The sequence below is a fragment of the Ptychodera flava genome, chromosome 6 (assembly GCF_041260155.1).
Source record: "Ptychodera flava strain L36383 chromosome 6, AS_Pfla_20210202, whole genome shotgun sequence".
NCBI lineage: Eukaryota > Metazoa > Hemichordata > Enteropneusta > Ptychoderidae > Ptychodera > Ptychodera flava.
In genome coordinates this window covers 4,224,745-4,250,418 of record NC_091933.1, presented here as the reverse complement: position 1 = coordinate 4,250,418, position 25,674 = coordinate 4,224,745, and the positions used below count along the sequence as shown (strand labels likewise).

The following is a 25,674-nucleotide window of genomic DNA, read 5'->3' as shown; positions in this document are numbered from 1 at the left end:
CACAGCTTATACAGCTATATTGTCGGCGATCCATCCATCTGTCTACGACACCTGGTCAAGATATGTTGAAAAGCAGAAGGGTGAAATTTAATGAGAAGATTTCAAGAGATGCTTTTAGAAAATCTCTTGCACCTCGATTACTTTAAATGGTGGGCATCGATATAATCCTCCACCAAATAACTGCTCTTATAGTTTGCCAATCAACAAAAACAGGGTTTTTTTCCGACCATTGTTTTATTACATAGTATATGAAAACTACATGAGAATACTCGGAGGAAAGTCTGTATTTTACAGGGAACTTTATCTAATATTGTCAAGGTGAAATGTAAAAATGACATATACAAATGTAAGCTTAAAGTTCATGGCAAGTTTATAGAATATGACACACAGATCCTGAAACCTTTCATTCACTTTTTTTTAGAATTTTTCAAGACTGAAATGTATCACTCAAATAATATTAATGAATAAATGAATAAATTTGAAGGCTGTCTTTGTCAGCTGTGCTTGTATCACAATACATTTGGAAATTGTTACAATTTGCTCTGATTTTAGTAACCATACTTATCAAACCATAGACAATGATAAATGTCCATAAAAGTACAATTCTGATATGAATCTTATGATCTGAGTATTATTAGGACAAACATTTCGAATACAATTGTCATGTAATTTTTGAAATCAGAGGAAAGTTAAAAATCTGTTTCAGCAAACATGGGGTGTTTGGCTGTAACATAAACATTACATGTAGTGACTTCTACTTGTACTTCTCCAAAGTATATGATGACAATGATGACTTGAAAGCACAGCAAAGAACAGTAGTCTAGGTTCAAGGAGTTTGAGAGTGTAAACACTTGTTGACAACATGAACTTCACTTTTTGAATGAAAATGATACAGGCTATTGCAGTAGACAGCTGCATTGAATGTGAACATGTCGGTCACAGTCTGATAATGGGACTTGTGGATTTCTTGTTACATTGTAAATTTGTATTGAGTCAGAAATTAGTCATATAAATTTTGAAACTAAGGGACGAAGATGCTGCCATCCATTTCAATTTCCCATCCATTTTAATCGATTTTTATGTTTGTAATCTTTGAAATTAAAGTGAATAAGAAAGAGACAATTAAGAGTGACCCTGAACTCTTATACTTGACTGATTTCTTAGACTTTAATTTCAACCAAATGTAGTACAGTGTCAGCGTTACCAATGTTGAGAGCCATATCTGTTTGGTAAATCACTGTGATTGCATCAGTCTAGTATGTAGCAGCTAATAGTTGCTTAAGGTAATCCATTGATTTGATTGGTGGATACTTGTCGCTGTTATCTGTACATTTCACCACAGTTTCTCTGTCGGGAAACACAAAGAATACTAAAGACTGTCTCTCTTTGCTTTTTGTCTCTTTGGTCTTTGGCATCAGAACGCGATGTTTCTGAAAAATGCAATCAAACAAGATTAGTAGGACAGGTACATCCAAGATCAGATTCATTACCAAATACAGATGAAGTTGAAAAAGGGGCCAATAATCAAGATGAACAGGAGCTGATAATAGAGATAAACTTACCAAAGGGGCCAATAATACAGATGACGTTGCCTAAAGGGCCAATAATTCATAATGATATCACACTTAGATAGAAACTCAAAAAATTTCCTGTGTGATGAAACATTTAAATAACGCTTACAGAAACAGCCAATTTGTTATTGACAGGTTTTATTACTGAAACTATATAAGTCACATAATAAGAGATTAACAAACAAGCACAAGAGGACAAAGTTTGTTTGGAGCTCTGTCAGCAGTGACACATGACGCATGTGCAATGCCAAATTCCATAAAAACCTCCATCTGTGATCCGTTACAACACCATTTATGATGCATATTTGTTGAAACAGTTCAAGTTAGAAAGTGCTGTATTCACTAAATGCATTGTGGGAAAAGTTTACATCATGCACTCTGTTCTTGCATTTTGTCATGAGCAATCAATCAATCAATCAATCAATCAATCGATGATGCTTTGATAAATTTGTTGCATGTCATATTGCTACATACCTCCTGACTTTGGCGTTTTCATCATAATTATGAGACTTCAATAGAAAGATGGGTACAGTGAACAGAGAGTGAAATAGGAGATGGTGAATTTCAAGGATTTACTGACCGTAGATTTCAGTGTATCACTTGTCCACCTTTGCATCAAGTCACCGATGTTGACCAGTACTGTGTTTTCAATGGGTGTGGCAGAAACCCATTCCCCAGACCTGTTCATTACCTTGGTAACATTGTACAAACACAAAAACACCGTTAGGTTATAGAAATTAAAACTTGGTTTTAAAAACAGCGGCAACAATATTCTAATTACGTGTTGATTCACAAAATATGCAAATACATGTAAAACTTGTGAAAAGGGTTAAAGAACTGTCAATAAAATTGCTGTTTAATTCAGAAGTATGTGTATTAGACTATCTCTACTTATTTTGCTCTTATTTTCTAGTTTTTGTGTATTCAATAAATGGGTTAATTGACAATATGAATTTATGAAAGAATATCACAACATATCATATGATTTCTTTCATGTCTGAACGAAAAATATACATTCCATGAATGTATAATTCTATTCAGTATGATGTACACTTTTCTCTCACTAATTATAAATTAGTGCCTGGGCTGTTCCAGTTGTCAGCGCACAGCTTTGTTGTGAACCCCATGTCAACTTTGAATACAAGATAACCTCCACGCAGCTCCCTTATCAATGAAATGAGAAGTCCACAGTTCCACAAACAGTTCAACTTACTTCAAGGCCTCCAGTTGTATCTTGAAATAGAAGTGTAAGAGAGCCATAGTCTGTGTGAATTCCACATCTCTGCTGTCCTTCTTTTATGGCAAGGTTTTCAGGAATCGATGGATAATAAAGAGTTCTGAGTGTTGTGTCATTATCACCTCCATCCATACCAGTATGGGTTTTCAGAAATAAACCCGGATCCTGAACATATCAAATTTTAATAAATTTCATGAAGTAATCTGTCACCTATCCATAAGTTCTTGCTCATTTTTACTGTCCTAATTATTCTGTTTACCAACAACTATCTAACACAAACCATCACAGGATTCTGGTATGGTTGAAAATTGAAACCTCGGAGGAATCAAAGTTGCCATGCAGAATGCTGAAGATGATGTATGAAATCAAGCTCCTGGACTAGTGAGGGAATTTGTGAGTAAAAACAGAAATAGAACGCATGTCTATATGTACTGGTATGACATTGGGATTCCATGAGCTTTTTTCCTATAACTGATGTTACTTCGGGTAGCCAACAAGACGAACAGTGAAACAATATTGTCTTTGTTTTAGAAAATTTTTGTCCCTGTCTCCCTTGAGTATTTTGAATACCGTGTATTGGTCTTACAAAAGTAAAGTAAGGTGTAATGTTATTGTTGACAAATGAATTGGATTAAAAAATTTAGCATCAACAATATCAATGTTAATTACACACATACAGTCTAGCTAAGTTGAAATGTATTTTAATATGATTTGGGGAGTTGTCTCATGGAATAAAAGTACTGGTCTTTGATTATCTAACAGTGATTAATGACTCTAAACTTACATCCATATAAAGGCCCTGTCCCATGATGTCCAAGATCTTTAAACTCAGTTCTGTACATTGTTTGTAGAAGTCAAGCAATATCTCTCTGAATTCTGGTAGCTCTTCATCAGGCATCGTCTTCACGACGAAAAAGGAAAAATCCCTCCATCAGCCCAAATATCCCTTTGTAACCTTTGTAACTTGGTAACAGCTAGTACACCTTAGCCTGGGCCAAACCAATGCAGTTAAAGGGTGGTGTAGTTTCTCTTTGTTAGATTATCTTTAAAACTGTATGGCATCACAAATAACAGATGGAATGTTGTCCATTATACTTCTACATGAAAGGAGACATTGTCAAAGGCAAGAAATTGGGCGACATGAACTAGATCTGACTGTATAAATCACCTGAGTGACGACAGTTCATGCATGGGTTTCGGCCATGCAACCGTGATGGTGAAATTAAGGGTTGAGCCGGTATTCCCTAAGGGACTGTTCAGAATTTACTTCCAGGGGGTGAAGGATTTTCGGGGAGGGGGCCACCCACTTTCCCAAAGGAAAATTAGGGGGGGGGCCAAACAAAAATACCTCAAACTTTTAGGAGGGGCCAAGGAAACAAACATCAATTCAACATTTGCCCAGAATTTCTGATCTCTACAAAAGAGAACCATAGACGCTACCTGGGTGACAGATAAACTCAACATGTTTAGTTAAACTCCTTTAGCTGCAAAATTTGGTAATGTTCAGAGTGGTTTGTTTTATGCAACTAATGAAGTATCATGTTGTCCTCCCTCAAGTATCATGAAATGTCCAGTATTTAGCATGTCCACACAGATCACACAGTGAACAGTCGGCGTCGTTATTGTTGAAAGGAGATCTCAGATCAAGTCCAGACTAGAATTCATTTGTCAACAATAACAATGGTCATTTATGTTCATACTGGTATGTTGCTAAATACAGCACTGGGTGTTCTATGTAGGGATAGAATAACAAACAAATGCTGATACACAGAGATGAACATTGAACAAATGCTAAAAGTTACAGCAAATGTCTTTTTAAGGTGGGGGACTACCCAATACCAAGAATATAGTCATTTTTTCTAGAGATCACATTAGTTGTAGCTGGAAGGATGAGGATGAAAAAACATAGTGTAAATGACATTTGACTCACATGTGGTTCAATGTGGCAGGCCAGAGTGAACATACTAATTTTACCCCTGGGAACATGCATACTAAAAATGGGGAAAATTGCCCCAAAAATATAAATATCAAAATTTCACCGCAATTTGAAGACACCCAACTAATGTTGCTTCTAGTTACATGCAGAGCAGAATAACATATGAATTCATGTTATGGATAAGGTGTTTTGTTCAAAAATGTTCTAAAATATTCCTCAGCATTGTTGCTTTCAGTGGCAGCTACTTGGTTTTATGGCAACCATATAAGAAGAAAGGAGAAAAGTAAAAACCAAGTTGGCTTTCGCCAATTTTAATTCCTAATGTTTAAAACTTTCACCATGAGTCTGCAAGTTATTCAGCATCATCAAATGAAAATGTATGTATGTACATCTCACTTTCAAGAAATATCTGGATACCTGCAAATGATGTACCATTAAACTTCAAGATAGATATCACTTTGCCAATTATCTGCTCCGCTGATTTTCTGTTCACCATTTCCAACTGACTTCTGTGCTTGTCTTTGTGTGCATCATATGTATCAGTGAGACATAACAAAAGAAGTACTCATATTTAGTAATTAACTTTTCTTCAGAAATTTACAACCAGATATGTTTATTGCTAGCCTTACCAAAGGTGTGCCACTTGCAGTCCCTGCAAATCATTCTTTTTATAGTCACATAACCATGAAATGTTTATCATCGATTAAATGTCCACTACAGTTCCTGGATATGTCTTAGTGTGTAAACATGCATGTATATATTTGGGGGCCATGGAAAAAAACAGGAAAGATGAGGGGGCGGGCATAGATTTTTTCCATAATTTACTAGGGGGGCATGGGAAAAAATCACCCAGAAAATAGACAATCCACCAGCCTCCCCCTGGAAGTAAATTCTGAACAGTCCCTAAAGGTTCAACACGTTAACTACAAGAATTTGTTCCATTCCCATTGTTTCACTGACAATGGGCGAACCATTATACATGAAAACAGGGGTGAAATGCTCATAACGTTGATTAAGACATTTCAAGAGTCAAGTAAAGCTCTGCAACTCACCTTCTGCTTGTCACTGTTAACATAATTAAAACTTTCTTTAAGATCTCCATGTGGAATGCTGGTGTCAACCCTAAAAATATAATAAATTAATAAATGCACAAGTGGAAAAATAAATAAATAATACATAAAACATAAATATAGAATTAAGAAAGATGAACATAGAAATTAGAATTTACATACTTTTATGAATGTATATAAAATTGAAATAGACATAGCAGGGTGCACGGTCCTCTACTCTGTGTCAGGCAATACAAGTTGTTGTAATCTCCTCAGGCATTGGGTTATGTATGTCACAGATAGCTGTGTTTCCACAGCTAACTCTTTGTGAACTCTTTAAATGTACTGGACCTGAGAAAGAAATCTAACTTCACAGGAATGATTTCAGCAAAGTGTTTCTAACCTTTCACCTTCAGTCTGAACAAAGCCATGATCATTTTCTCGCTGGGCCACATCCGCAGCATACTTCATTTTGATATCATTTGATAGAGAGAAGAATTTCCGTGATACTTTGAACATCTTCTCAATCTGCAAAGAGGAAGTGTCAACACTCAGCATGCATATATACATAAACAGTTTTATGATTTGGTCAAATATTGTTAAACGACTACAAACGTGAACATCAATATATAATGGACTGTCACTAATAATGCTCAATCATGTTGTTCCTGAGCACATACCAGCAACTATGATACAGTTTATGGCAACGTTGAAGAAGTGGTACTGTCACATGTTTGTCCCACCATGCCCCTACAAACTTTGTGATTATAGTTCGAGAAGCATCATTAAGTGTCGTCAGTATGGGAGTTGTGTTTTGATTTCATCAGTCACGGTGTCATACCACTTTGAAATATCGCCAAATTGTAGCAACAACTGAATGTATAAATGAATGAATTAATCAATTCATTAATCATTTGATAGAGAGAAGAATTTCATTAATCAATATTAACAACAACAAATAACCATTCTTCAATTCAATCATCAGCTATAAACGTCGATTACCAATAGAGACTGCGTTCCCATTGCAAGGGAGCTTTCAGTTGATATGAGGACGATCTGTTGGCAGAACTTGGTCGGGCAATTTTCCTTAATTTTACAGACTTGTCTGAGGGGGGGGGTGTCATATTTTGCAAACTGAGACTACGGGTCAAAGTTTACATTCGCTAAGTTAACAAAAATTGTCAATGTGTTATTTGCAGCTAGTATGAAGCTTTTCACACCAATCATAAGGGAAATTCTATAGCTGACCCACAAGACACAACATGCCCTTAGTTTACGACATAAATATGTGCACCATGAATGACGCATCAACGACAGCAAATAAAGGGTACACCTTCAAGTACATTTTAACAAAATAATTTTAAGTATGTCTCTAAACTTTGAACATCAGCTTTACGTTTCGCAAAAACAATGATTGTTGTTTGTATAACGTGTAGAGCTGACGTTCAAAGTTTAAAGACATGCTTAAAATTATTTTGTTCCTAAAATGGTTTAAGCACTTGAAGGTGTACCCTTTGTTTTCTCTCAACTGCACAATTGTGCAAATCGCGCATTTTGAGCCAACCATTGTCTGCCCTGAAAAAGTCACTGATAGCGCGGTAATTGTGCACAGAACACAGCATGCAAAGACGTCCATGAGGGTGATCCAGGCGCATAGTATAATACGTAAGTGACCTGTGAATTTGCTGTTTTTTCTAGTCATAATACTCCTTCGGAAAAGACAAAATATCGCCTGTCACCCGGCTTTGGTGACGTGCATGACATGGAGTGTACGCAACAGCCATGACATGAAGTGTAAGAACAGCTAACGACGTAGTTGCTGTTCAGTCTCAATGGATACTAGTGCAATGCTCATGTTTTGATAGTGGTAGAGTTTTAAAGCAGAACTTGAAACACTATGTCAGTGACGGTATTGTGGAAAATTCAAGCTTCGTGCAAGCACGCTGCAGTGAGGATCGATCTTGATCGCAATGAAACACAATAGTTTGATCACCTCATATTTTCATTGATTTAAACCCCAAAGTTCGGACCAAATCGTGTTCAAGGGAACAAATACGTCAAATTCTGAATCGGAGAAAGCTTTTGGTGACACTGACAAATCGACAGAGAAGATGGAAAGCAGCCTATCACATCAAAAGCTGACAAACATCATGATGTTGATATAGTACGGATGCTGCATGCAACATAGACAATTGTGAAATAGAAAATGGAATAGCATACACAGTTGTGGAATAGGATACGGAGTAGTGGAATAGCATGTTGAGTAGTGAAATAGGATTTGCAATGGCATGTTGTGTTGTGAAATGAAATTCGAAAGAGCATGTTGAATTGTGAAATAGAAAATGGAATAGCATACACAGTTGTGGAATAGGATACGGAGTAGTGGAATAGCATGTTGAGTAGTGAAATAGAAAACGGAGTTGCATGTCAAGTTGTAAAATCAAAGTAGTAATTTTGGCATGGATTGGACACCATAGACGACGCAACTAAACTGGGCAACGATCATAATGATATTGGGGAAGCGCTTCCTAGGAACTTCAAGGTTAAATCTACATCAACACTGCCCCCTAAAATGTCAAGTCTGCCCCCTGATTTTGATGATAGGGCACAACGTGCCACTTTCAATGAACATGTAGAGAAAACACTAGCAATGTGCTTTTTATAGCACCATAAAGTTTTAAAATATAAGACAGATAGATAGATAGATAGATAGATAGATAGATAGATAGATAGATAGATAGATAGATACTTTTAGGTAGGTAGGTAGGTAGATAGGTAGGTAGGTAGGTAGATAGATGTTGAACTGTGAAAGTGATTCAGAAAGCATTTTATCTGCAAATTGTGACAATAACAGGTACTTAAACTTCTCAAGTGATATGAGCCGAGGTGGAGTGTGCACATTTTGGAAATCATGGTAAAGCATGTGATGCAGTGACTGTGATCAAAGGGAGTTGGAATTTGTAAGTTTCACACATAAACAGACAATCCAGCAAATAAATGAATGCCTATCTACATAAGTTATAAGACTGATATTTTATATGACGAGGTTTGCACTGCTATCAAGGTCGTGCACACTTTCAAATATGGAGTGAGTGGGGAGGGAGGCTTACGTTTTTTAAATTTGAAAATGGGGTTCTAAGTTTGGAAAGGGGAAGTGAGCAGGATATCGTTACGTTTAACATGGTGGACAACCCACAGGCGCTCTTTAGCTGGGTAGTCTGCTAAGTACATCGATTTTCGGATCGATCTATTGATCCCGTAGTCGATATGCCCGTCACTGCAACCTAAATACTCACGATAGATCGATCCGAAAATCGATCTACTTAGCAGACTACCCAGCTAAGGAGCGCCTATGGGACAACCCTATTTCCTCCCCGCCCCGATTAAATCGAAAGCGCCCTATCCTCTGGCTGTCGTGCGTGACGGGTAAGTGCTTGTATACGCTGCAAAGTAGTACTGCATCGACAGAAATCATTTTTTGTTAACCCAAAGGTGCTCAGAGCCGAGTTGCTTTGTGTACGGTTCAATCGTACGACAAAGGTCGCTGTACGCACAGAACACGCATCTAGTATAGGATAAAGCCCAAGTACGAGGGCTCTTCTGGTATATAAAGTCCAACCCAATGATAAAATGTCGAGGCCGCAGGCCGAGACATTTTATCGTAGGGTTGGACTTTATACACCAGAAGAGCCCGAGTACGAGGGTTTTATCCGACTTAAAACTATCGCCCCTAACTGATATATTTTCGTTTTCAATGTGTTTACGTCAACCGTCCCCTTTGTCAATGTAACATGTTTAGGATAATGAATTAAAACTTTATTTGTGAAATAGCCTTCCAATGTAATGGAACATCCTATAAATGCCCTAGGGCACATTATATATGTGCCCTAGGGCACAGCAGATTTTGTGTTGCAGCTGGTTTCCGCTGTGTTACCAAATTTGAATATTAAAATGTACCAGATGTCTACAGAATATGACATGTTCACTTGTGATTGGACAGTACTTTACTACGGCGCTGTCATTCGTTTTTAGAATTTGGTGACCAAGGCTTTATGAGTAAATAAAACACCCTGAATTGAGCACTCTGATTGGTCAATCAACAGTAGATAGTGTTAAGCCTATTTATTACACCTCACGTATTATTCAGGTACTGTGATTGGCTGAGCCTCACTCACGTGATATAGAACAAAAAGTGATAGAACATGGCACAGGGAGGAATGGAAGCTTACAAAGAAAATACAAAAAGCATGATTAGAAGCAGCAAAGTGTGCGCATGCGTGCATCCTCGTACGCGGATGTCATTTGAAAGATCAAAGCAACGTGCTTCTTGAGATACTTGTTTTGTACCTCTAGAACCACAATCGTAGTGAAATCCACATGTGATCGTATCGTCCTGCTCTCTGTTTCCATATACGACTGGTGCTTCTTGCGAGACATATTTCGTATCCTTAGAAGCACACTGTAAAAAGCCATGAAAATAAAGAAATTGCACCATTTTAACCACTTTACTCAAAACCCCTTTTTTTTCCCCATTAAATTATGACTGGTGCTCCTTGCGAGACATATTTTGTGCCTAAGAAGCACACAATTAAAAACATGAAAATATAAAGAAATTGCACTATTTTAACTTAACTTACTGATGAATTTATTTCACGTTTTATGAAACAATTGTGACTTATCTTCTACTGACCATCTGTAATAAAAAAAACACACTTTTTCTTATATCTTCCTATTTGTGCTTCTTGCGAGACATATTTTGTATCCTTAGAAGCACATTGTTAAAAAACATGAAAATATAAAGAAATTGCACCATTTTACGTAACTTATTGATGAAATTATTTCACGTTTTATGAAGCAATTGTTACTTATCTTCTACGAAGACCACTTTCAATTGAATAAAAAAAATTTCCTTTGATGTTATGGCTGGTGCTTCTTGCAAGACATGTTTTGTTTCCTCAGAAGCACACTATTAAAAACATGAAAACATAAAGAATTTGCACCATTTTTACCGTAACTTATTGATCAAATTATTTCATGTTTTATGAAGCAATTGTGACTTATCTTCCAAAGAACAATTTTAATGATTCAAATAAAAAACCACACTTTCCTATTGAATTATGACTTGTGCTTCTTGCGAGACATATTTTGTATCCTTAGAAGCACATTGTTAAAAAACATGAAAATATAAAGATATTGCACCGTTTTAACGTAACTCATTGATTAAATTCTTTCACAGTTTATTAAGCAATTGTGACTTACCTTCTACCGACCACTTTCAATTGAAAAAAAAACTTTTTCCTTTGATATTATAACTGGTGCTTCTTGCAAGACATATTTGTGTCCTTAGAAGCACACTATGAAAAACATGAAAATATAAATAAATTACACCATTTTAACTTAACTTACTGATGAATTTCTTTCATATTTTATTAAGCGATTGTGACTTATCTTCTAAAAAAACTTTTTCTTTTTATATTCCAATTTGTGCTTCTTGCAAAAACATATTTTGTGTCCTTAGAAGCACACTATTAAAAACATGAAAAATATTAAGAAATTGAACCATTTTACCATAACTTAGTGAAGAAATTATTTCAGTTTATGAACAATTGTGACTTATCTTCTACCGACCACTTTCAATTGAAAAAAAAAACCTATTCCTTTGATATTATGACTGGTGCTTTTTGCGAGACATATTTTGTATCCTAAGAAGCACACTATGAAAAACATGAAAATATAAATAAATTACACCATTTTAACTTAACTTACTGATGAATTTCTTTCATATTTTATTAAGCGATTGTGACTTATCTTCTACTGACCATCTTTTTATAAAAAAAAAAAACACTTTTTCCTTTTATCTTCCAATTTGTGCTTCTTGCAAAACATATTTTGTGTCCTTAGAAGCACACAATTAAAACATGAAAATATTAAGAAATTGAACCATTTTACCATAACTTATTGATGAAATTATTTCATGTTTGTATGAAGGAATTGCGACTTATCTTCTACCGACCACTTTCAATTGAAAAAAAATTTTTCCTTTGATATTATGACTGGTGCTTCTTGCGAGACATATTTTGTATCCTTAGAAGTACATTGTTAAAAACATGAAAATATAAAGAAATTGCATCATTTTACCGTAACTTATTGATGAAATTATTTCATGTTTTATGAAGATATTGTGACTTATCTTCCACAGACCAATTTTAATAATTCAAATAAAAACCACACTTTCCTATTGAATTATGACTGGTGCTTCTTGCAAGACATATTTTGTGTCCTTAGAAGCACACTATTAAAAACAGGAAAATATAAAGAAATTACACCATTTTAACATAACTAAGTGATGAAATTATTTCACGTTATATGAAGCAATTCGACTTATCTTCTACAAACTGATTTTAATCATTCAAAAGACAAAACAAAACCCACTTTTCCTATTGAATTATGACTGATGCTTCTTGCAAGACATATTTTGTGTCCTTAGAAGCACACTGTTGAAAACGGGAAAATATAAAGAAATTACACCATTCTACCATAACTTAGTGATGAAATTATTTCACTTTATATGAAGCAATTTGACTTATCTTCTACACACCAATTTAATCATTTAAAAAACAAAAAAAACAAAACCCACTTTTTCCTATTGAATTATGACTGGTGCTTCTTGCAAGACATATTTTATGTCCTTAGAAGCACACTATTAAAAACAGGAAAATACAAAGAAATTACACCATTCTACCATAACTTAGTGATGAAATTATTTCATGTTATATGAAGCAATTTCACTTATCTTCTACACACCGATTTTAATCATTCAAAAAAACCCCCCACTTTTTCCTATTGAATTATGACTTGTGCTTCTTGCGAGACATATTTTGTATCCTTAGAAGCACATTGTTAAAAACATGAAAATATAAAGATATTGCACCGTTTTAACGTAACTCATTGATTAAATTCTTTCAAGTTTATTAAGCAATTGTGACTTACCTTCTACCGACCACTTTCAATTGAAAAAAAAACTTTTTCCTGTGATATTATAACTGGTGCTTCTTGCAAGACATATTTGTGTCCTTAGAAGCACACTATGAAAAACATGAAAATATAAATAAATTACACCATTTTAACTTAACTTACTGATGAATTTCTTTCATATTTTATTAAGCGATTGTGACTTATCTTCTACTGACCATCTTTAATTTAAAAAAACTTTTTCTTTTTATATTCCAATTTGTGCTTCTTGCAAAAACATATTTTGTGTCCTTAGAAGCAACTATTAAAAACATGAAAATATTAAGAAATTGAACCATTTTACCATAACTTAGTGAAGAAATTATTTCATGTTTTATGAACAATTGTGACTTATCTTCTACTGACCACTTTCAATTGAAAAAAAAAACCTATTCCTTTGATATTATGACTGGTGCTTTTTGCGAGACATATTTTGTATCCTAAGAAGCACACTATGAAAAACATGAAAATATAAATAAATTACACCATTTTAACTTAACTTACTGATGAATTTCTTTCATATTTTATTAAGCGATTGTGACTTATCTTCTACTGACCATCTTTTATTTAAAAAAAAAAAAGCACTTTTTCCTTTTATCTTCCAATTTGTGCTTCTTGCAAAAACATATTTTGTGTCCTTAGAAGCACACTATTAAAAACATGAAAATATTAAGAAATTGAACCATTTTACCATAACTTATTGATGCAATTATTTCATGTTTTATGAAGCAATTGTGACTTATCTTCTACCGACCACTTTCAATTGAAAAAAAAACTTTTTCCTTTGATATTATGACTGGTACTTCTTGCCAGACATATTTTGTATCCTTAGAAGCACACTGTTAAAAACAGGAAAATACAAAGAAATTACACCATTCTACCATAACTTAGTGATGAAATTATTTTACGTTTTATGAAGCAATTTGACTTATCTTCTACACACCAATTTTAATCATTTAAAAAAAAAAAAAACAAAACCCACTTTTCCTATTGAATTATGACTGGTGCTTCTTGCAAGACATATTTTGTGTCCTTAGAAGCACACTATTAAAAACAGGAAAATACAAAGAAATTACACCATTCTACCATAACTTAGTGATGAAATTATTTCATGTTATATGAAGCAATTTGACTTATCTTCTACACACCGATTTTAATCATTCAAAAAAAACCCCCACTTTTTCCTATTGAATTATGACTGGTGCTTCTTGCAAGACATATTTAGTGTCCTTAGAAGCACACTATTAAAAACATGAAAATATAAAGAAATTGCACCATTTTACCGTAACTTATTGATGAAATTATTTCACGTTTTTTGAAGCAATTGTGACTTATCGACGAAATTCTTTCATGGTTTATGAAGTCATTAATATTGTGACTAATCTTCTACAGACCATTTTAATTTTCAAAAGCTAAAGATAAAATCTAGGTAGACATCCTGAAACATACTGAAAACTGACTATAAAAAGTTGAGAGGTGTAACAGCGAAAAAAAATGAAGGATTATCCAGACCTAAATACACATTTTTTTGAAGATATTTTCACCTAAAAGCTTTCAAACGTGAAAAGATATCGATAAGCTTTTGCCCTCCTAACTTCAATGGAGCAAAAACTGATTGATTTGATACCCAAAGTTTTCCTTGCCAGAGGAAATCAAGAAATTATGTTGAATTTCATCGATGATAAAAGCAGGAGGACAGAGGCAAATCAAAAGATGGAAGAGTTTGGTTACAGCAAGGGATTATTACATGACGCGGCCTTGGAATGGCATAGCTGGAGCATATCTATCCCGCCATTATTAACACAGTCAATCCAGTTTTTTTAATACTCACTACTGTTACCCAAATAAGTACCAAGGACCGTGAGACCAATACTATTCCAAAAAAATTCAAGCAGGTGATCAGTACGCCCACGCCAAGGGCCAACCAAAAGACCCGAGAGACTTACGATAGATAATTTTTGCTGGCAAGCTTGTAAACAGAAAACCAATATTTTAACCCTAAATTCGGTTTTACGAGTAACAAGAGTATTTATATCATGAGCATTAGTTGAAAGTATAGTTTATGTGCCGTGGGCTAGAGGGGCTACATGCACCCCCCCGGATTGATAACAAACCTGTATTTTTCAGAAGCCTTGTTAAAACCGATAACTTTGTTACTAACCAATAACGTATCAAACCCGATAACGTAGTAATTTTTCCTAACCGATAACGTATCAACAAATTTACCGATAACGTATCAATGAACCAACAACGGATTAAATCAACTGATAACGTAGAAAAGTCAACCAATACTGCATCAAAACAACCAATACTGTATCAATTAACTGATAACATCTGATTCAGTGATTCATTGGGAGCGATAGATCGATCGATTTATAGATAGATAGATATTAGATAGATAGATAGATGGATAGATAGATAGATAGGTCGATCAATGTATCGCTAGATAAATCGATCACTCAATCGATAGATCGATCGATCTATATATTGATGTTTGATAGATGGTCGGTCGATCGATCAATTGATCGATAGATAAATTGATGGGCAGATCGATCGATAGAACGAAGGATCTATCAATTCGATAGAAAAATAGATCAATTAATCGATAGATCGATTTATCGATCGATAAATTCGTCATCAGATAGATGGATAGATATATCTATAGATCGATTTGTAATCACATTGTCTCGTACTCAATTTTCTTTTCTTCAATTATTTTTTCCGTTTAGCGTAAATTGTTACAAATTTGTTTCCCATACTAGACATATTGCAAAAATGATGCGGTGACGCGGTTTTTAAATTTCTCCTCACTTTTTTACTCTTAACCAACAAGAATGCGCAAAAACATGAAAACGACATAGCAATGCACGCAGAGATTAATGCACAGTAGTGTTGTTTTAGTATTTTTGTATAGCAACAGTTCTGTGGTTTGACTTTTAGTGCAGCAACGCAGTTTTGCCAGCTTAATATAACAGTGAAATATATGTACAGTTCTGAACGGAATGTTAGCGTCAGTTATTTACGTGAATAACGACAGAAAGGATAAAAAGGAAAGAAAAAAGCAATATGTTGTCTGCAAAATCTGTTGGCTTGCTTATACAGGAGTGAATTTTGATTATAAGGAATTCAATTGAGCAATGAGTCCAGATTTACCTAATTCAGCCCTAGAATGAGAGTTACATGAGTGTGTACGGGTACTTTACTATCTGCTCTGTTCTGTCAAGAGTCTATGTTTTATAACTTGTGTATTACGAATTTTGACCTAGTGTTATCGGATTATGGATTGGTATGATTACGATTATTTCACAAATATGAAATAAGTTTTAACAGGAATATGATATGATTTAGTAGCCATTTGGATCATATTTGGAAGGGTACCCACGTATCACGGCAAATTTGCTGAAACACATACATGTGCCATATCTGGGTGCCCTACCAAAATGATCAAAATGGCTACTAAATCATATTATCTTCCCATTAAAAGTTTATTTCATATTTGTGACATACTTTTGAAACAAACAAACAAATCAGATTTTATATAAACGTTGCCTTTTGTATCATGTGTAGCAAAAGTATGGCAATTTTTTTGCTATTAAAAGTCTTGATATATTTATGACATTTCCCTGCAGCAAATAAAGCAAATTTCATACGAAGTATTGTCTTTGTAATATATCTAAGTAAAACTTTGGTAAAATTTGAGATTAGCTGTAACAGTAATTTCCGATACAAACTTTAGGGTATCGGGTAAATGTTTGTCTTATTTCAGAAACAAAGATAGACAATATTGAACATTACAATATGTCATTTTGAAGACTAATAAATTGCCTTTCTAATACTAAACAAGCCAGGTTAAGCTCATTAGATGACTCACAAGAATAATTTAACAATTTGAAAAAAGGTGCCAGTCTGCAGAACTGTGATAATGCATTACTCTTCAAAATATGGCTATTACAGCTATACAATCCAAATATTTTTTTCTATTAAAAGTCAATTTTATATTTCTGGTATGTTTCTGTAGCAATTAAAACAGATTTCATACAAAGCATTGCATTTCTTATTATGTCTAGCAAATAATTGGTAGAATTTGCGATCCACTGTAATTTGCGATGTTAAACTTGGGGTATGGGTAAGTTTTAGTCATATTTCATGAATCTGTACGAAGCCTTTGAAAGAAATGCAACGACCATCTCCATTGGTAGGAACAAAAACATTGAGCAAATGATAGGAGTATCATCCATTTTAACATGCAAATGCAGTAAACGACCTTGAATGATACTTTTGACAGAAACAACATCAACATTTTTGTTTCGCGGAAACAGCACCGCAACACCAGCAAAATTGCTCGTTCCATAAAAGAAGTAAATAGGCGCACGCCAACAACTTTCCAATGTGCCTGATTTGCCATTGTAGAAGATTGGTTTCTTGTAGAAAATTAAAGTCAGCGCAATGGTTACACTTTAGTTAAGACAGAAAGTTGTCCGTTATAAAGAGCGTGACATCCATTCACATTCCAAGAAATGACTGAAATACTTGTCATCACCAGAAAAGCAAAAACAAGAGAGAATATACATTCAATGTTTACTAATTGCCACATTTTTACACTATCAGATTTTTGTAATTAAGTCAAAAATTTTGAATATATTAACAGATGGATTGTCTTTTGTTCACTTTATACTTACCTGTCATAAACCTCGAAATTAGCGCTTAAAAATCTTCAAGATGTGTTTAAAGACGCGATGATAACCAGCAGAATATTGCTATGTTTCAACATCAAACAATGGTTGTTATTTGATACACATGAAGGTAATTTTTAAACCGAAGATTGGTCCTCAGATACACGGAATTATAATAAGAAGAGGGATTTTTTGAATAAAAGGAGGTCTGTAGAAGATAAATCACGATGCTGTGGAAGGATTTCATCAAAGAGCTACCATAAAATGGTGCAACTTCTATATTTTCATGTCTTTTAACAGTGTGCTTTTCAGGATATATAATATGTCTCGCAGGAATCACAAGTCAGAATATAAACGGAGAAGTGTTTTTACCGAATAAAATCGGTCTGAACAACATAAGTCACAATCGCTTAGTTAAATATGAAAGAATTTCATTATTGGGTTACGTTAAAATGGTGCAATTTCTTGATTTTCATGTCTTTTAACACAATGTGCTTCTAAGGACACAAAATATGTCTCGCAAGAAGCACCAGTCATAATATAAAGGAAAAAGTTTTTTTTTTCAATTAAAAGTGGTCGGTAGAAGATAAGTCACAATTGCTTAATAAACTTTGAAAGAATTTAATCAATGAGTTACGTTAAAATGGTGCAAGTTCTTTATATTTTCATGTTTTTTAACAGTGTGCTTCTAAGGATACAAAATATGTATCGCAAGAAGCACAGTCATAATATAAAGGAAAGTGTTTTTTTTTCAATTAAAATTGGTCGGTAGGAAGATAAGTCACTATTGCTTAATAAACGTGAATAATTCCATCAACGAGTTACGTTAAAATTGGTGCAATTTCTTTATATTTCATGTTTTTAATAGTGTGCTTCTAAGGATACAAAATATGTCTCGCAAGAACACCAGTCATAATTCAATAGGAAAGTGTGTTTTTTTTGAATTATTAAAATTGGTCTGTGGAAGATAAATCACTATTGCTTTATAGAACGTGAATAATTTCATCGACAAGCTTACGGTAAAATATTCAATTTCTTATATTTTCATGTTTTTTATAATGTGCTTCTGAGGACACAAAATATGTCTCGCAAGAAGCACCAGTCATAATTCAACAGGAAAAAGTGTTTGTTTAATTAATAAAATTGGTCTATAGAAGATAAGTCACAATTGCTTCATAAAACATGAAAGAATTTAATCAATGAATTACGTTACAATGATGAAATTTCTTTATTTTCATGTCTTTTTACAGTGTGCTTCTAACAGGTTTGGCCATGCACTTTTCTACTTTCTTTCTGTGTTTCTGAGTGCAAATTATGTATCTCAAGAAGCACAAGTGATAATAGAGAAGAGAAGACATATATTCTTATGTTTGTACTGCACCCACAAAAGTAATATAGTATCCCGGATATGTTTACGTACTATAAAATGACATAATTTGAGAAAAATGTTGGGTTTAAAGCTCATAGAATTTTCTTTTTTTCATTGTGCTTCTAAGAGTTACAAAAAAACCACGAGAAGCACAGTTACACATTATACAGGGGAGGGATTTTTCGTTTAAACTGTGACCCAACACTAAAGAATTTTGCTTTAACTAAATGGTAAAGGACATCATATTGCATACAAACTTGGTTTTAACATTCAATGTTCTGTATATTTGTCTCATTGTGCTTCATAGAGTACAAAATATGTATCTCAAGAAGCACAAGATATCATATTGTCTACAAAATTGGTTTTGATATTCAATTTTCCTATCTTTTTCTCATTGTGTTTCTTATAGTACAAAATATATATCTCAAGAAGCACAAGACATCATAATGTCTACAAAATTGGTTTTAACATTCAATGTTCTGTATATTTGTCTCTTGGTGCTTCTTAGAGTACAAAATACGTATCTCAAGAAGCACAAGACATCATACAGGGGAGGAGGTTTCTAGGTTTGAACTATGACCCACACTTTAGGCATTGTAAATTTAAATAAGCAGAAAAAGACATCATTTTGTCTAAAAAATTGGTTTTAACATTCACTGTTCTGTATATTTTTCTAATTGTGCTTCTTAGAGTACAAAAAATGTATCTCAAGAAGCACATGTAATTATAGAAGGTAGCTAGGAGATATCTTTATGGTTAAATGGTGACCCATACTTTTAGGCATTCTAAATTTAACTAAGCAGAAAAAGACATTGTATTTTCTAAAAAAATTAGTTTCAACATGCAATTGTCCTATCTTTTCTCATTGTGCTTCTTACAGTATAAAATATATCTCAAGAAGCACATGTAATTATAGAGGGGAGCTAGGAGAGATCTTTATGATCAAAATGTGACCCACACTTTAGGCATTCTAAATTTAACTTGGGCGAAAAAGACATCAAATAGTCTACAACGTTTGTTTAAACGTTAAATATTCTGTATATTTTTCTTATTGTGCTTCTTAGAGTACAAAAGATATATCTCAAGAAGCACATGTAATTATAGAGGGTTAGGAGAGATCTTTATGGTTAAATGGTGACCCACACTTTAGGTATTTTAAATGTAAAAAAGCAGAAAAAGACATATTGTCTACAAATTGGTTTTAATATTCAAAGAGTACAAAATATATATCTCAAGAAGCACATGTATTAATAATGGGGCCTAGCGGAAATTTTAATAGTTAAGAAGGGATGTGACCCACACTTTAGCATTCTTAATTTAACTAATCAAAAAAATTTGTTTTAACATTTAAATATTATGTATATCTTTCTAATTGTGATTCAAAGAGTAAAATATATATATATATATATCTCAAGAAGTAGATGTAATTATCATAAAAGAGCAGGAGCTAGGAAAGATTTTTATGTTTAAAAAGTTACACACACTTAACGCATAATATTCTTTTAACATTCACTGTTCTGTGTTTGTGTCATTGTGCTTCTAGAGTCCAAAAATGTATCTCAAGAAGCACATGTAATTATAGAAGGTTGCTAGGAGAGATCTTTATGTTTCAAAAGAGACCCACACTTTAGGCATTCTAAATTTAACTAAACAGAGTACAAATATATATCTCAAGAAGCACAAGACATCATACTGTCTATAAATTGGTTTAAACATTCAATGTTCTGTATATTTTTCTCTTTGTGCTTCTTAGAGAACAATATATATATATATATATATACATATATATATATATATATATATATATATATATATATATATATATATATATATATATATATATATATATATATATATATATATATATCTTTATGAGATCTTTATGTTTCAAAAGAGTACCACACTTTAGGCATTCTAAATTTAACTAAACAGAGTACAAAATATATATCTCAAGAAGCACAAGACATCATACTGTCTATAAAATTGGTTTAAACATTCAATGTTCTGTATATTTTTCTCTTTGTGCTTCTTAGAGAACAATATATATCTATCTATCTATCTATCTATATCTATCTCTCTCTCTCTCTCTCTCTCTCTCTCTCTCTCTCTCTCTCTCTCTCTCTCTCTCTCTCTCTCTATATATATATATATATATATATATATATATATATATATATATATATATATATATATATATATATATATATATATATATATATATATAATATATACACAACTGAGTTGATCAGGTATAATCTAAAATATTACATTTCCACTACAAATTTGTTTCGTATAGGCTGCAGAGCCGCCTACACTCATCGGTGGCTGTGATCGAAACAAATTTGTAGTGGAAATGTAATATTTTAGATTATCCTGATCAACTCAGTTGTGTATTTAGCTCTACTCTAGTATTGAGCACTCTATTGATCTTGAACTAAACAAGAAGTATATATATATAATATATACATATATATCTATATCTTTTATGAGATCTTTATGTTTCAAAAGAGTACCACACTTTAGGCATTCTAAATTTAACTAAACAGTGTACAAAATATATATCTCAAGAAGCACAAGACATCATTTTGTCTATAAAACTTGTTTTAACATTCAATGTTCTGTATATTTGTCTCTTGTGCTTCTTAGAGTGCAAATATATATCTCAAGAAGCACATGTATTCATAGAGGGTAGCTAGGTGAGATATTTATGTTTAAAAAGTGACACACACTTTAGACATTTTAAATTTAACTAGGCAGGAAAAGACATATTGTCGACAGAATTGGTTTTAATATTCAAATTTCATATTTTTTTCTCATTGTGCTTTTTAGAGTACCAAATATATATCTCAACAAGCACAAGGCATCACACAGGGGAGGGATTTTGGTTTAAACTGTGACCTAAAATATGCATATTAATTTTAACTGAACACAAAATGGCATGATTGCTTAAAAATTAGTTTTAACATGCAATTTTCCTAATTTTTCTCATTGTGATTCTAATGGTACAAAATATGTATCTCAAGAAGCAAGAGCCATAACAGAGGGAGGAAAAAGTTTTTTGTTTAAACTGTGATCCACACTTAGGCATTCTAACTATTACAGAATGACTGAATTTAACATAATAGGGTGTAATTGATGCGATTTTCCTATCTTTTTTCGGTGTGCTTCTAAGAGTAAAAAATATGTATCTCAAGAAGCATTACATGTTAGTGATCCACACTAGGCATTCAAACTTTCACTACAAAGAAATTAAATAATTTTCAAAAACAATGCAATTTTGCTATACTTTCTGATTGAGTGCTTCTAAGGACAAAAAGTATACATCTCAAGAAGCACATCATAATTAGATAAGGGGTGGGGGATGGTGTGGAGAGAGTGAGAGACATTGTTATGTTTAAAAGTAGACATTTTACGTTTACCTTAATATAAATTGACAGCATTAAAAATGAGTTTGGCATGCAATATTCCCATATTTTCTGATTGAGTGCTTCTAAAGATACAAAATATATCGCTCAAGAAGCATGTCATAGAGGGAGGGGGAGAGATGTTGTTATGTAGAAAATGTAGGCATTCTACGTTTACCTTAATAGAAACTGACAGCATTAAAAATGAGTTTAACATGCATTTTCCTATATTTACTGATATTTACTGATTGTGCTTCTAAAGGTACAAAACAAGTATGTCAAGAAGCACGTTCATCTTTGAAATGACATCCGCGTACGAGGATGCCCGTACACGCATGCGCACACTATGCTTTCCCCCTGCTTCTAATCGTGCTTTTTGTACTTTTTTTGTAAACTTCCATTCCTGGGCACAGGTGATACAGCCCTGTCGCGTGCGCTGATATAGCCCTGTCGCGTGCAGTGATATAGCCCGCTACCACGTTCTGGAATACCGCGCGTCCTTTCTGCGCGTACCACACATCATCGCGTACATTTGCTTGGTATTTCTGTGAAGCAATGGCTTTTGAAAAGGTACAAGAAATTAGCTAGACCTGAAGTACACGTGTAGGACATTAAACGAGAAAAGCTTGAACAACACTGTCTTCGTTTAGACGTTAATTCAACTTCATGTAGCATTGCGATCGAGGAACAAATCGAACGTTTCACTGTGGCGAGTCTCGATCGACACTTGACTGCATTCTGAGCAAAGTTTCGAAAACAAGTGTTTGTTCGGTGTAATAAAATTAATAACACACGCTAGTACGGGCAAGATCACGATTTGTTGCAAGCCCTCGGGCTGGTGCTCATGACGGTAATATTGATGATACCCTCGCCTTCGGCTCGGGCATCATCAATATTACCGTCATGAGCACCATCCTTGGGCGGGCAACAAATCGTGATCTTGCCCTTGCTGGCGTGTGTTATTATTTAAAGGGCCATTATTTGTAACTTTTGACCGTTTTTTACCTCGTAAAATTCCATGTTGGAGGCTCATATTTGTTGCAAAATGTTGTTTTACGAAGAAACAAACATGATTAGTGATGTTATAGCCACATAAAACTGCTAATTTTTGTTTCAAACGTGTTGCCCTTCCGAGCTCGTTTGTTGACGTCTGGCATATTCAGCGTGCTGGAGAGAACCCAGATATGGTGACGCCGCGATCACGCCAGATGTACAAGTTCACGTTTATCGCGGGATCAAAACAACATTGCGTCGTGGATTGCCAGACATCTGGCTACGCAACGTGCTCGGACAATGGACTACGACGTAATTACCGGGCATAAGTAATGAATATTTATTTTGAAATTGCTGTAAATGGCTAGCGCAGGTGCAGAAGAATGCCTACGTTGCAATCCGTGTGTCAACAGAGTTGTATTTCTGTCCGGACAAAAATTGAAATTTTCGTGTAAAATCACATGTTATTTAGTTGTAGGGCACGTAATGTTTCCGAATAACATGCGATTCGCTGTTATTTGACAGGTTATTCAACATGAGCCAGCGATCATTTCAATCAAAACTAACGGAAAAATTGCTGGAAGATACAGCTAATGGAACTTTATATAAAACACGGCGAAGGCCGTGTGTACATCGGTTTTCGCCGTGCATCGAACCACAAGCGACTTTAGCTCGGACTCGACTCGAGTGTCTGCAGGCATGGATGTAAAAACATGGCATCTATTTTTTTACATCCATGCGGGTCATCCAGGGTGCAGGTGAACGGCGACGTAAAAAGCTGAAAACTATTATGGCGTAAAAGTAAAATAGAAAATTGGCTAATGCCTGCGGTCAGCTCACGTGATCTGACGCAATCCCATGATTTTTGAGGTATATAAAACCTATCGTTGTCAACGCCTGATGAACTTCATCGACAAGGCGAAGCCGAGTTTCAGATGAGTCTCCAGAGATCCGACAGTATGAACTGAAGTCGATGACGGGAATCTTTTCGGAGTCCATGCTGAATGCTGTTGTGCACACCGAGACTGATGGGGCAGAGGGCACGGGTACGGGTCAATCACTCATGAAGACAGAATCAGCAAACAGCAGACAGTATTACAGCGAAAACGGAGTCAGCGTGGACTCTCTGTTGTTCGGCGCAACAAAATAAACGCAGATACAGACGTTTTTTGCAGACAGAACGCCCAAACTGAACGTCATCAAAGGCACACCGCCTATTCAATGAATCCACAAATCAAACAAAAGATTCAATTTGTATTCTTATTGTTACAAAAAGTTCCTCATGACGAGTTGAGAATAAAACCAAAAATACGGTAAATTATGTACAGAAAGAGCTTGAACGGCGCTGTATCATGTTTCCTGCGTCTGCATCTACACAAACTTCCTTGGTCAATCGAGATGGTAGTTTCAGTTTCAGCGAAACTGGGACAGCATCAACCGAACAAACACCGCATCAAGCAGCTCAATATAGATTGCTGCCATCGAAATGCCAGTACATGTATACACCTTATCTATATTATTCGATGCCACTTTCATCACCGTACGTCTATTATAAACGTCCAAATGAAATTCCGTCGACAGCGAGCACACCATCGACTGTTTGACCGACACCTCTGCCCCCCCCTAGACTATCCGTACTACGAGGGTCCGTAGTGTGTTTTTCCATAGACGCTATCCGTTTTTAGCGTCAGTTGTTCTTCCTAAAGACCGAAAACCTTTGCTCCAGTTTGTGAATGGGATAAAATCATCGATAATATTGAAATTTAGATTTTTTAAATTTTTTGTTCAAGACATGGCAATATTTGTCTCACACATCCATGACGAAATCAACACGTTCAAAAAGTAAGTCCTGGTATCGCAGCATGCCTTTTCAATAGAAGGAGATTTCATGACATTTGCTACATTGTCTGTGTGTTTTGTCTATCAAAAACGTCAGTGGCTGCGTTTATTTTGTCGCGCAGCACAAGCGAGAGTCCACGCTGACTCCGTTTTCGCTGTAAACCTTGTCGACTAACAGTGCCACCGTATACATGGTATAGGGAAGAGGCAAAATTGAACAGTAGGGGATCGGCGACACGCATATTAGCTTATACCATGGTAGCCCTGCTTACCGTGCTGTGTATTCCCGGCGTTATACTCCGGGGTTATGCGGCCGGTGGTGGAGGGAGGCCGTGTAACGCCGGGAACACACAGCACGGTACGCCAGGGCTAATACCATGGATGTAAACAGTTTACATCATGCGTACACGGTAGACTCACAGTTTCGCTCGCCACACAGCATATACTACTATTTTTTGAGGATAAATTTATTTCAATAAATTCACAATAAAACATATCTACATAACTGTGAATGCGTTAAAATTACAATGCAACTTCTCTGAAAAAAATTACCCCCGCCAAAAAACATCAGTCATTTAACTACAAAGATCAT

At 34.6% G+C, this 25,674-nt stretch overlaps 1 protein-coding gene across 2 annotated transcripts; it reads right to left on the bottom strand.

The window, feature by feature from the left end:
* Positions 1-222: 222 nt before the first annotated feature.
* LOC139134637 (uncharacterized) lies at positions 223-25,470 on the bottom strand. Of its 2 annotated transcripts, none has more exons than XM_070701586.1 (7): positions 25,355-25,470; positions 6,197-6,321; positions 5,797-5,866; positions 3,593-3,709; positions 2,785-2,973; positions 2,152-2,262; positions 223-1,430 (listed from the first exon to the last, which is right to left on the bottom strand). In XM_070701586.1, exons 2-7 carry the CDS (start codon positions 6,310-6,312, stop codon positions 1,254-1,256), a joined length of 780 nt encoding a protein of 259 aa, XP_070557687.1. In that variant the 5' UTR covers positions 6,313-6,321; positions 25,355-25,470; the 3' UTR covers positions 223-1,253. The 2 variants fall into 2 exon arrangements, with proteins under 2 accessions (XP_070557687.1, XP_070557686.1); XM_070701585.1 differs by lacking the exon at positions 25,355-25,470 and adding an exon at positions 24,084-24,303.
* Positions 25,471-25,674: the final 204 nt, after the last annotated feature.

Bases quoted from the DNA above. Each gene is read 5' to 3' on its own strand.
- LOC139134637 (XM_070701585.1), bottom strand. From the start codon at position 24,242: ATGGACTCCGAAAAGATTCCCGTCATCGACTTCAGTTCATACTGTCGG. The intron at 6,322-24,083 runs GTGAGCTGACCG...TCCTCTTTGCAG, and splicing joins ATGGGATTGCGTCAGATCAC to ATTGAGAAGATGTTCAAAGT. The intron at 2,263-2,784 runs GTAAGTTGAACT...AATGTTACCAAG, and splicing joins ATACAACTGGAGGCCTTGAA to GTAATGAACAGGTCTGGGGA.